Source organism: Poecilia reticulata, linkage group LG14 (genome assembly GCF_000633615.1).
Source record: "Poecilia reticulata strain Guanapo linkage group LG14, Guppy_female_1.0+MT, whole genome shotgun sequence".
In the NCBI taxonomy this organism is placed as follows: Eukaryota; Metazoa; Chordata; class Actinopteri; order Cyprinodontiformes; family Poeciliidae; genus Poecilia; species Poecilia reticulata.
The window spans coordinates 3,104,802-3,117,209 of record NC_024344.1 but is presented as its reverse complement, the minus strand read 5'-3'; the positions used below and the strand labels follow the sequence as shown (position 1 = coordinate 3,117,209).

The 12,408-nt window shown below is 37.8% G+C and overlaps 1 protein-coding gene across 1 annotated transcript in view; it reads left to right on the top strand.

The window, feature by feature from the left end:
• Positions 1 to 589: 589 nt before the first annotated feature.
• LOC103475409 (trichohyalin-like) overlaps positions 590 to 12,408 on the top strand; it is a 24,675-nt gene continuing 12,856 nt past the window's right edge. The window contains exons 1-9 of the mRNA XM_017308491.1: positions 590 to 704; positions 826 to 915; positions 1,915 to 2,580; positions 5,110 to 5,175; positions 5,279 to 5,416; positions 5,556 to 5,771; positions 5,891 to 6,047; positions 9,328 to 9,639; positions 10,329 to 10,974. Coding sequence (XP_017163980.1) covers positions 596 to 704; positions 826 to 915; positions 1,915 to 2,580; positions 5,110 to 5,175; positions 5,279 to 5,416; positions 5,556 to 5,771; positions 5,891 to 6,047; positions 9,328 to 9,639; positions 10,329 to 10,974 — 2,400 coding nt within the window. The 5' untranslated portion in view covers positions 590 to 595. The remainder of the gene's footprint in view (positions 705 to 825; positions 916 to 1,914; positions 2,581 to 5,109; positions 5,176 to 5,278; positions 5,417 to 5,555; positions 5,772 to 5,890; positions 6,048 to 9,327; positions 9,640 to 10,328; positions 10,975 to 12,408) is intronic.

Genomic DNA, 12,408 nt, shown 5'->3' with positions numbered 1-12,408 from the left:
AGTTTTCTAGCAGATGCCACCAGATGTTTGCTTTTAAACTCTTAAACTCACATTACATAGTTCCAGTTAATGTCCCTGMAGCGCTTAGCAAACTGCACTTGTTTGGGTTTATGATTGTAGGACAGAAAAAGTCATTTTGATGGCATATTTGTCTAAGAAGTAGTTCTCTGAGGGAGATGTTGCAATATTTTAATCTCCAAATATCAATGCCTGTGTATCTTATTTGGATGTATGTGCTCTTGTCTTTCCTATTTTGAGGAGGAGCAAGGTGAAATTGGCCTTAAATGTCTAATTTTAATTTCTCTGACACTCTACAGAAATRCTTGAGTTAGTTTATCTTAATGGTTGGAGTGTCAACAGCTGTATGTTGGATTTTTTTTTTATCCTACAAAATAAACATGAGTCACTTTTTACCCTGCATTGCATGATTCTTTGATGGTTTCTTCTGATTTTTAATTAAGTTAGTAGGAATAAAATACATATTTTGGGGTCAAATGCATCACATATTTGATGATTCAWTGCCYGAGTGATGTTGCCTACCCATCTGTAACWGTGGTGTAATACAGGTTTGTTACTGTTTCTCAGTGATGAAGACATGCAGAGTCTTGCCAGCCTCATGAGTGTCAAACCTACTGATATTGGCAACCTGGACGACTTCAATGAGAGCGATGAGGAGGAGGACCGGAAGTCTGTCACTGCCACAGGTAAGTAGAACGTTTTCTTGATTTYATTCATTTCCTRTCATCACGCCAACCTTCCCCGTTATTCTACCCTGTTTTTCTGACTCCTTCTCTGCTGGACTCTTTCCATTAATGGCTCCTGCAGTTGCTCCACACTCACTAACTCGTCCAAACCGTCCCGCTCCCCTTCCTCCTGACACCCGAACATCCACTGGAGTCACTTTGCCAGCTTCAGGTAGCTCCRTCTTGTCTTTTCTGTCACTATTTTTCCTTGCCTGTGAAGAGGAGGTGTGGATGGAAACACTGTCTGTCTGTCTGTCTGCATCAGCTGTTAAAGCACTCAGATTGTCTCGCAGTATTTCACACAGTCCTGTCACTCGCCCTGCTGCTGAAACCCACATACTTCTCACTTAAACACTAAACACAYCAGACTCCAGCCGTCACTGTTCTGAAGCACATCTGCTAGGATGAACAGTTTTAGCTGCGGGACATATAAAAACAGCTCTGTCAGCCTTTGCCAATGTGAAACCTCAGTACTGAGATCTTAAAACCTTTTAGAAATGCAGGAAAATGTCCTCTGTCGATTCCTGTTCAGTATTCGCCAATAAAAAAAAAATTCAGTTGATCAAAAATTATTTGTGGAAAATCTAACAATTCTTAAAAGTATTGTGAAGCTTAAATATCTAGGTATGATGCTACCTGACACATTATTGGCTGACATTTGCAAAGCAGTCAATCCAAGAGCGCCATTCATTTTTCTTGGCACTGATTGGCTGTAGTCCAAGGAAAGACTRTCGACGTTAGATTTTGCGGTAGTACTAAGATGTGCGTATCGATGCAAATAAAGGTATATTTTCTGTTTCAACTATTAAAATGRACAGTTATATGCATTTTTAGTTTTGGTCCCTAAACCCCAACAAATACCAGGGGTTCACCTTAAAATATCATTGAATGCTTCAAGAGATTTCCAATGTTATTTAGCTCTTACTTTTGTATTYGATACAGTTACTATTGGATCAGATTTATCAGGAAGCATGCTTAGTTTCAGCAGGGGTTCTTTATTTTRTTTTGCTTTAAGACATGTGATTCACATGACTGTGTCACCACTGACAGTCATATGATCCTATCATTGTTTCATTATTTATTGTCAGTCACAACCCTCTTTGTCTTTTTCATAGTTTCTCTTTTTCCACACCCCATCTTTCATCACTGTTTTTTCCGTCTATTAATCCAGCCGGTGGGCATGATGTTGATCCCTCCACTTCCGTTCTTCATTCTCGCCCTCCTCTGCCAAATGCTCCACGTCCCTCTCCCCGGCGTTCCCGACATCTGTTCTCAGCTGCTCCTGTCCAATCAGACATCCAACCTGCACCTGGCCCCTCCCCTCAGCCTTCGCCCAGGTCTAAGCGGACGAAAATAGCCAGCACTGCCCTTTCAGACGCTGCTGTGTGTGACTCTGTAACTAGTCCTCCTGAAACGCAGGCCACAGAAAAGCCTCCCCCAGTTCAGAGTGCCTCATCTGCCTCTTTGCTCCCTGAAAATTCAGCAACATCCAAATCTTCCTGTAATACGTCTCCAGCTTTTGCAGAAACCTCTTCCCTTCTGACCTCAAATACACCCCCAGCTCCGTCTTCAGAGCTTCTCAAGCTTCCCCATTCTTTATCACCATCACCTARAACAGCAATAACATCCTCATCCATGTCTTCTCCAACCACATCTGTCATTGTATCCACTGCCGTGACCCATAAGCCAATCTCAGCAGCCTGCCAGCTTCCTGCTCCCAAATTTACCTCCCTCCAAAATCCCCCTCTGCCCCACGAGAATCAGTCTGTTCAGCCTCCTGTCACATGGACCCTCTCTCAGCCCCCTTCGCTGCCCAGAATCTTCCAGGCAGGCCCAGGTAAAGCTAACAGGAAGCAGGCTGGCAAACACACTGCAAAAATGCAAAAGTAATTTTGATCTAGTTTCCAGTGCAAATATCTTACTATACTTGAAATAAGACAAAACTAACTTACAAGTAACTTATCAGCAAGAAAGAAGAGCCTGTTTTGAGTGAATTATTCCTTAATTTTGATGAAAACGTTGTGTTTCTATTGGCAAATAATTTAACTTATAAYAAGACATTTTTCCCATGTTATAAGTGAAATAATCTGCCTATGGAACTAGTACTTTTTCATTAATATTAAGAAATTATTTACTTAAAACAAGCTMCTATTTCTTGCCAGAAAGTTACTTATAAGYTAGTTTTGTCTTATTTCAAGTGTAGTAAGATATTTGCACTAGAAACTAGACCAAAATTACTTGGTAAGATTTTGTGTTTTTGCAGTGCAGGCATGCCTCATATTCTCAGCTGCATGTTTTTATTAGTGTGGTGGTCTTGTGAAATGCTTTTAACTAGTGGGGTGGGTTTGTTTGTGGACTATGCATGATGATTGATAAAATATTGTTAAGTTTAATATTTAAATGTTTTATCGGTCCATGGAGTGGATGCACCTACTTGAACTCATCTTTTTYATTTTCAGTCAAAATTCAAACCTCTGACTCATTTTTGTGACTTGTGGCTAAGCCTGTCACGATACCATAAGGATGCATTTGTACTTTATTTTTTAAGGCTGGAATAATTTAAAAAGTAAAAGAAAACTAATATTTGATTTCAAATGTATGTTAGATTCAAATATATTCATACATCTTCTCATATTTAATGCCCTTTGAAAAGTTGCAGAGAAATGGAAAACTATGCAGCTGTTAACGAGCCTCTAACTGGACATTTGTCCACTCTTCTTTACAAAATAAATACTTGAAAACAGTTCCATGTCTTGGAACTGCATTGCTTTTAAGCATACAGTGGTGGACAAATGTTAAATTAGTTTGAAGCTGCAGTCGATCATGCAGCTTAATGTAAACCTAAATGACATACYTTTACTTTCAGGTAAAGTTTTTTTTTTTTGGCAATGCACATTTATCACTGGTATAAATATTAGAAGGTAAATATGCATATCTTTAGCCTATTTACAAACTTGTGCACCAAATTAATTTTTGTTGTTGTAATTCAATTGAGTTGCTTATTGTTTGACCTTTCACCCCAAACAAACAAACAGCTCCRATGCATCCAGGCCTAAAACAATGGCTTTCGTCCCCATGTCTGCGAACTTTAAGCACCAACACATCTATACACTCCAACTCAAAACCAGTAACACAAAAGTAAATCTTCTGAAGTCTTCTACAGTCTAAACAAACAACAAACAAAGTAGAAAACATTACATAAAGGCTGCAAATGAATAGAAAACAARTGGAAATTTTAACGAAGCCAGTGAGATAGAAAACTACAGACTTTAATTATTCACTAAGTCAAATAAACATTAAAGAGCCATAAGACATGTGTAATTCAGAGAAAGCCAAACAGGAACCAAATAAGGTCAAACAAATGTGTATGAATGACAGGAATAAAATATGAGGTTCAGCAAACATAAACTGCACAGTGAAGTGGAAACAAGCAGAAGGAAAATAGGCAGTTTATACAGGAGGAAGTACGAATTAATAAGAGTTCCTGTTGTTGCTGTAACCTGAGCAGAGTGACTGAGCTGCTTGAATCCTCTCTAAAGTGCAGTTTAAAATAAATAGGTGCATAAAAGACATTCAAGAATCCACATGTCTACATATCCGCATATTGAAAAAGAACATGAGTCAGATTAGATCCTATTTTCTAACTAAGGTTAATTATGAAAGGTATTAATTACAGTAGATTTTATTTATGGGTATATGTAAAAAAAAAAATAGAAAATTCTGTATCCTTTTCATTTCACTTTAAATCTGAGCTACTTTGTCTTAGTYTGCTATGGAAATCCAAATAAAATACACCGTTTGTATCTCAAAGGGGTTGTAATATTTTTATTTTTTGCACTGTAATGATAAAGATCGTCTTTAGCTGATATAAAAATGCAGCAAACACTGTAATTTTTTGAACARTATCTAAACTTTGAGAACCACCATAAGCAGAGCTTTAAACCTGTCCAGACTAGTAGATTTTAAATGAGAGGTTTGGTTGCAGCTTTTGATTTGTTTTCCTAACCTTAGGTTACAAAATCAGCAGAGGAAAAACTAAAGAAGAATGTAGAAGARCTCTTCATCTTGACTGAGTTTACTGTGTAATGTTCTACCTTTTTAGAGGATTTGGGTTTYATTAAGCCAGGCAGCAGAAGGAAACTAAGGCTGCATTATTCCTACTTCTGAACACAACCTCTTGGAGATCAGACCATTGCAAACTTAATGAAAAAGTAGAACAAGTTTTCACTACATCTGAGAAAAGCAAAGGTTTCATCTGTGGTTTCTAAACTGCATGTTTGTTTTCCATCCATTTTCTTTTTTGCTTTTTGTCTTAAGTTTCTGATTTATCTTTTCCTGACTGCTCCTCTTTCTGCTGTCCTTTAAGCTCYTACAGTGCACCAGCAGCGCCCCCAAGAGTTTCAGATCGTAGATGATTCTGCTTCAAGCTCTGGTGTGTCTTTTCTCTTTAATTGATGTACTGCTTATCCGGTTCATCCCTATAATATTTCATTTTTACTCTTGCCTTCGCTGCCATCTTCCCCCCTGCACATCAGGCCGTTCCCACTTTTTCAGACCCCAGGTTGTGAAATCCTTCGCACGCCCCACCTCTCCCTCTCCTTTATCCACCGATTCTTCTCCACTTTCATCATCGTCATCATCATYTCTCCCTAAATCTCCCCCCTCTGGCTCAGGTAACCATTGTGGTTGGTCTACCTCACTTCCAACATGTTTTCTACCCCCTTCTGCATCCTCCTCTGTTAGTTCTTCTGCATATGAGTTTTCTTTCTGTTTCCTCCTGTGTTTTCTATCTTTACTCTTTGTTTCTGTCAGTTACTCAGGGGCTTTGGCCTACATCAGACCCCGCTCCAGCCACTGGAAACATTTTCCCCGTCCCTCTGCTGACTAGTCCAGATCTCGATGCCCTCTGTGACCCAGAGACTCCAGCTCTTTCTGCCGCCCTTTTRTCCTCCTCGACTTTTTTCTCCTCCTCTCTCACTTTTACTCATTCTTCACCTCCTTCTGCTCAAATCAGCTCTAGTCAGACAGGTACACCAGCTTTTTAATAAACCTGTCTCATGTATTTATTTGTTCGTATCTGCTTTGGGTAATTTGAAATCTTGTTTTTCTAACTCTTATGATTTTTTCCTTGATTTCTGTCTTTATAGGCTCATCRGTCTCTGTCCCTCTGGTAGCTAAAGAGACAACTGTAAGTCCAATGAGCCAAGACAAAACGTCTCCTACCAGTAAACAGACGGACACAAACAGAAGAACATTGGAAGAGCCAAAGCTGATTATCRCAGAGAGCAAAGCTGGAAAGACCAGGTGAGTTCAGAGCTTAATTTAGAGTCTTGCTTTGGTTCTTTTAGTCTGTCGGGTCAGAGGAAATTAATCTGTCAACAGTGAACAGATCTTAAAAAGAAAGTGGATAGAAATTGAAAATGATGCTGTATTCAGGCTGAAAGAAGAAAAAACTAGCCTTGGGGATCTATTTCAAATCGTCACATTTCGTTATGTTACAACCTCAGTTATTTAAAGTCATGCATAATTTATGGTTTTTAAAACTTTGACAAGCAACAAAAGCCTCAAAGCTTTTGGGATATCTCTACCTTTTTKTTATACACCTTACTTCAAAAGTTTCTTATTAGCAAAAGGCAAAAGTTAGGATAGACTGGACGCAGATCATCYACTGATTCTCACAGATTCCAGATATTTCTTATTTCCCCTGCATTTCTTTTGGAAAAATCTAAATGGAATATTCTTTTCAGGAATTGATCTATTGTGCTACTTCCAGATTTGTGAGGTGCATAAATAATAGTTGCCCTGTCAACAGATTATTACACTCACACTGTGAATTATGGCTTCTTCAGTGTCGCCATAGACCTTGGAGAAATCWTTGTTGGACAACTTCAGGCCTGGTTAAAGTTCTTCTGAAGTTCATGCCTATAGATTTGTAGTTGGGCCTTTCTCTTCCATTTTTCAGAAAATGAATTGAAAAGTTCTTCAATATTGTTTTTCACCTAAACCTGCTTTAAACTTATCTTATTCAATTCAAATGCAGGTGACATTTTTAGATTTTTTGGGGGGTAAAAACCTTTAAATATCGTGCATTGTTTTTCCTTTACCTCCCAATTATGTACTGCATTTTGTTGGTSTGCTACCAGAAATCCTAACACAATACATGCCTGTTTGTGGTTGTAATGTAACAAAATAAAAAAAAAGTTTAGAAATACATTAGCATGGTGCTCTCTCTGRAAAACGTGAGAGGGGTTGTTGTCTTTGGAAGGTTTTTGAACATATTTTAACTTCCAATTTAATTAATTGCTTCAGCAAAGTATTGGACCTAGAGAATAMATATATTGTATTAGGAAGTATTGATTTATCCTTCATGTTCTGTCCAGTGGTCCAATCATACAAAAACTATTACTAAAAAACAATAATTGTGATGGAGTAATGTGATCTATTTAGACCATTTATAAAAATTCTCTTAAATACTKTTTAATGTGTTTTCTGCAATGCTATATAATTAATTGTTTAACAAAATTTCCTGAATCTCTGAAAAATATTGAAATTTTCATGGGCTCACGTTGTTAATAACACTATGCATRCTTTGTGACTCTAGAACCGTTTCTAGAACAGATTTTCCTTAAGCGGTTGTCAGTATTTAAATGATGATAAGTTGACTTGATTAATCATTAAGTTGGGAACAGACTGCATTTATGAAGCTTAAAACTAAGACAATACTTTCAGAGTGGAAAGGTTATTCAGTTATTTATTTCTTTAATCTTTTTTATCTGAAATGAAAGTAATCACAGAGCATTACACTCAAATTAAACTCCCTGCATGTAAAGTGATTTTTTTTTGTTGCATGCCAACTACTAATCTACTAACAGTGATGAAACATCATGATGGACAAATGCAACTGGATTCTCTCAGTTTCCCCATCATGACTGTGATGCCCTGCTTGGTTTGTTCTGCTCAGATCACATTTGRCTCAATGTGTGCTGCTGGAGTTATTTTCACTGTGTGACTTTAATGTTTTACAACAATTATGCAGTATTTATTAGTTTTTATCTAGTGACAAGAAAATCTATACTTGATTTTTTATTTAAATAAGTTAAAACTCTGAAATTTGAAAATTGTGCAATTGCTTAAAAGTTTTGAAAAATATCACTTTTGTAATCCAGTAAGGAAAGTACTGTTAAATAAAAATATTAGGGTWWATAAATCRCATTTTCAGAAATGTGTATGTGCTACATATGTTTTAATATTATTTTATTTATTTGCATGTGGGAAGGATTTGTYATGTGTGCAGTCACTGTCCCTGTTTTGAGTCTTCATGTTAAGAAAACCTTTTAATCAACTTAAAATTTTCTCATTAGCTGMTGATAATATTCTATAATTCTTGAAAGGACAATGTGCAAACTCACTTTTTTACTCTACTGTGTAACTCCAAATGAAAACATGTTACAGTACATGGTTGCATACGACCAGCTGCGCTTCCAGAAAATGGGTGGTCAGAGGGAATCCATTGATAATATTTGCACACTAAAGGGCAGAGGCAGCCCTTATTGTTGCTGTACACTGCTGGTCAGCTGACTGAAAGCTACTTTACTTTTACATCACATAAAAAGAAAGAAAAATGTGGCTGTTTAGTAATATTTCTGGTTGTCAGTCATATGTGGAGGTTAAAGAAGCTCCATAATTGATTATGAYTTTCTGTTTTAAAATTATAATTAGAAGGTATCTGTATTATTCAGCTGGTTTCAGGCTCTTTGATATAATAGCTCATGATGATTAAGCAGCAAATATGARCTTGTTACAAGTGTTTCGCAATAAAAGGCAGAATGACAAAAAGGTGTAATATTCAAATAAGTATCGATTTGAATATCTGATGCATATTTTTTCCTTAAATATATGTATCAGATTCAAAATAAATATTACAATTATAACAGTTAATATGTTAATTACTTCAGAAACAGCATAAATTAATGTATATTTTTCAACAAAATGTACAAAAATAAAAGACATACTCCAAATAAATGAATAAATAAATGTTGTAACTCAATAAACCTTTACTGTATCCACATTCATATTCTTATAAAATATTCTTAACATAAGGCTGCAAAATGAATAGATTTAATGGGTCCCTTAAAAGCCCCATTGCTCTTTGGTGTGTTTTGACGAGGAGCAGAAGAAAGCGAAAAACATTTTCGTCTGATTCATTTTTTGTTTTGTGTATCGACTAAAGACGGCGTGACAAACATGTGGTGACAAGTTAGGACCGGATTTTTCTTGACAAGTTTTATCATCACTCATAAAGATCCAAACAGCCCCAAGCTAACCAACYTGAGTGATTCCTCTTGCTGATACAAATCAAGGCTTCTGAGAAATCTMTGCCTGCAGTTTCTCAATACCTCAGTTTGCTTTGTGTGCTTCTGGTTTTGGAGCTWCCGGGTTGCTAACAGCTGCACTTCACTTCCCGTTGYAAGAATCCTCCTCTTTCTCCCTGCATTTAAGATAACCAACAGCTCTGCAGCGTGTCCTCTTGCTCAGCCTTGTCTAATCACCTGTTGAGTCTGATTGCTTATATCTCTGTCCTCAGTCCTGCTCAGTCCTGCTCAGAGCTGATCATAGCCCCGCCGCCTCCCTGGCCCTTTTCCTGCACTGAGCGCTCCACCTCTGAGCAGCCCTCCACCTCTGTCGTTGCTGCGTTTATCACACCTAAGCAGTCAGATGTTGAATCCACTGAATCGAAAAAACAAATCAGTGAGAGAGTTGTAAGTGATAAACTGTCCAGAAAAACACCTGAACGTGACTATGAGAACAAATCACTTAACCAGAAACAGAAATCAGGGGGATTGTTTCTGGAAGAGGACAACTCTAGGTGTGACACAATCAAAAGGTGTCCTGCAGGGTGAGTTTTTTCTTATTTTAACGACAAGATCAATGTCACAAACAGAGTGCTTTGCAAAAGCCATCACCGCTATTTAATTTGATCACATTATAAAAACAAACTTTACTGTGTTTTACTGGGGTTGCATGTGGAAAAAAAGTGCATGRTTAAGAAGTGGAATGAAAAGGATACATGATTTTTCATATTTCTTTTTAACAAACAAAAATTTGAAAAGTGTACCTTCGTATTCAGCCTCCTTTATGCCACCATAAAACCTGGAGGGGACACAATATCTGGAACACAGCAGCCCCATTTTAACTCATGGTGGTGGCAGCTTCATGGTGTCATGGTGTTTTTTGGAGTTATTGGGAAGATGGATGGAGGTAAATACAAGGCAATGCTGTAAGAAAACCTGTTCAGGCTGCAAATTACTTGAAACTATAGTGTAGAGGTTCACATTCCAACCAACTAAAACTAAAAACTATTAGATGATTAATTCATGAACTATTTTCCTGCCAGTGTTTTGTGTTGCTTTGTCACATGAAATCCCTATAAAATACTCTGAAGTTTGTGCTTGTAGCTTTGCAAAATGTGAAAAAGTCCCAGTGTGAATACTTTTGCAATGCACATTAACACAGGACTTCAGAATGTGAAGTGATGCTGACAAAGAAAACCCAAAAGTTAAGCCTTTTTATTTATCTGTTCTGCAGTCTTGAAAGTAAAACAAATGAAAAGCCATCACTGACAGAACAGTTTGAGGGAGCAGCCGAGAAAGAGAAACAGTCAGAAATCCAAAAGAAAGAGGAGAGGAGAAGGAAGGAGGAGGAAGAAAAAGAGATGCAACGGAAGCAGAAAGAGGAGGAAATGCGAAAGCATGAGGAAGAGAGGAAAAGGCTGCTGGAAGAGGAAAAGAGGAAGCTCCTGCAGGAGGAAGAGGATGCAAAGAGGGAGAGAGAGACGAGGAAACTCGAAGAGGMAAGACTGCTGAAAGAGAAGAGAGACAAACAGGAGAAAATGAAGGAGGAAGAGGAACAGAAGAAAAGAGAACAGGAGAGGAAGCTTCTGGAGTCAGAAGCAGAAAAACAAAATCTGAAGAGAGAGGAGGAGAAACGGCAAGAGAGAGAAAGGTTCATGAAGAAGATGAAGGAGGAGGAGAAAATGAGGCTCTTGGAAGACGAAAAGACGAGAAAGATTGAGGAAAGACTTTTGAAAGAGGCAAAAGAGAAGGAACAACAGAAAATAAGAGAGGATGAAGAGAGGAAGAAACAAGAAGCGGAGAAAGGAAGATGTGAGGAGGAGGAAAGAAAGCAGAAAGAGGAGAAGAGACTGAGAGAGGCAGAGGAGAAGAGAAAGAAGGAGGAGGAAGACGAGAAAAGGAAGGCAGAAGAAAAAAAGAGGCTGGGTGATGAGAGCAAGAGAAGAGAGGAAGAGGAGAAAAGAATTAAAGAAATGGAAGAGAGAAAAAAGAGAGAGGAAGAGAGAAGAGTCAAAGAAGCAGAGCAGAAAAGAAAAAAAGAAGAGGAAGAAAAAGAGAGACTTTTCAGAGAAGAGATAGAAACGATGGAGAGGAAGAAGAAGGAGGAAGAKGAGAAAAGGTGTGAAGAGGAAGATAGGAAGAAAGAGAGGCAGAGAGAGAAGGAAARGATGCAGAAGGAGRCAGAAGAGAGAAAGRAGAGAGAAGAAGAGAAGCAGAGAAAGCTACAAGCGGAGCAAAGGAGGCTGGAAGCAGAAAAGAAAATGAAAGAAGAGAAAGAAGAGGAAGAAAAGAAAAAGAAAGAAGAGGAAAAGAAGAAGCTTTTGCAGCAGAAGGAGGAGATAGAGATCMGAAAGAAAAAAGAGGAGGAGAAGACGAGAAGCCACCCACTCAGCATTCTGGAGGAAAACAAGTCAGATGAGGACAAGGAGAAGATGAAAACCGTTTCTCCACTTGGTTTCAATAAATCCCAAACGGATGTCAAAGGTGAAACACAAACTCAACCTCCTGCTCTACGGTTCCCTCCACTGGTGAAAAACGGCATTACAGCCAAACAGCTGCCTGAACAAATTTCCCTTCAGTCAGAAGAAAGAAAGAAACTGAGTGAACCGAACTCTGCTTTTGAAAAGCGGTAAGTTTCAGTAACGATGTGGACCAACTGGTGTTTGCTGCTTTGTGTGGTCTGCTTCTGTGCTTACAATAAAATCGAATGATTTTACTTGTAACATTAACTATCTTCGAAAATTAAATCTCTCACCTATTTTATTACTGAGCTGACTTGTTCCATTTTTATGACATTTCTTACATGTGGTGTTGTGCTCACTCTATGCAATGAACTCTGTGGTATGGGGTTGGAATGACTGATTCCTTTTATTAACTAAAAATAGGAATTAAGTTTTCTTTCTCTCTTTCTCTTCCAATCATCTGAACCCTAAATGCAACATAAAGACAAGATTTTCAGAACRAAAGAAACTCATCACCAGKAAATMATTTTTTWAAATGTAAAATATATAAGAATCATCTCACAGCCTCTGTGYCRCATTATATTTATACCACAGTGGAAAAGAAAAGTTCCTAGAGTCGAGAAGAAAGGGGGAAAAGTATRTTGTAAATTWWAAAAAACAGCTTAACTTTGTTAATGGGATCAACATTTGGTAACCAAGTATGAMATTTTTCCCCAATGAAAGAATGTTGTGTTTATTTCAATTTCKTCAACTTCTCCTTACAACTGTATTCAGTCATTCTACTTCTACTACCAAGCATCAAGTTCTGTTCTCAAACGTCTTTACATATCTGTGTGTTTGCTGTAATCTTTG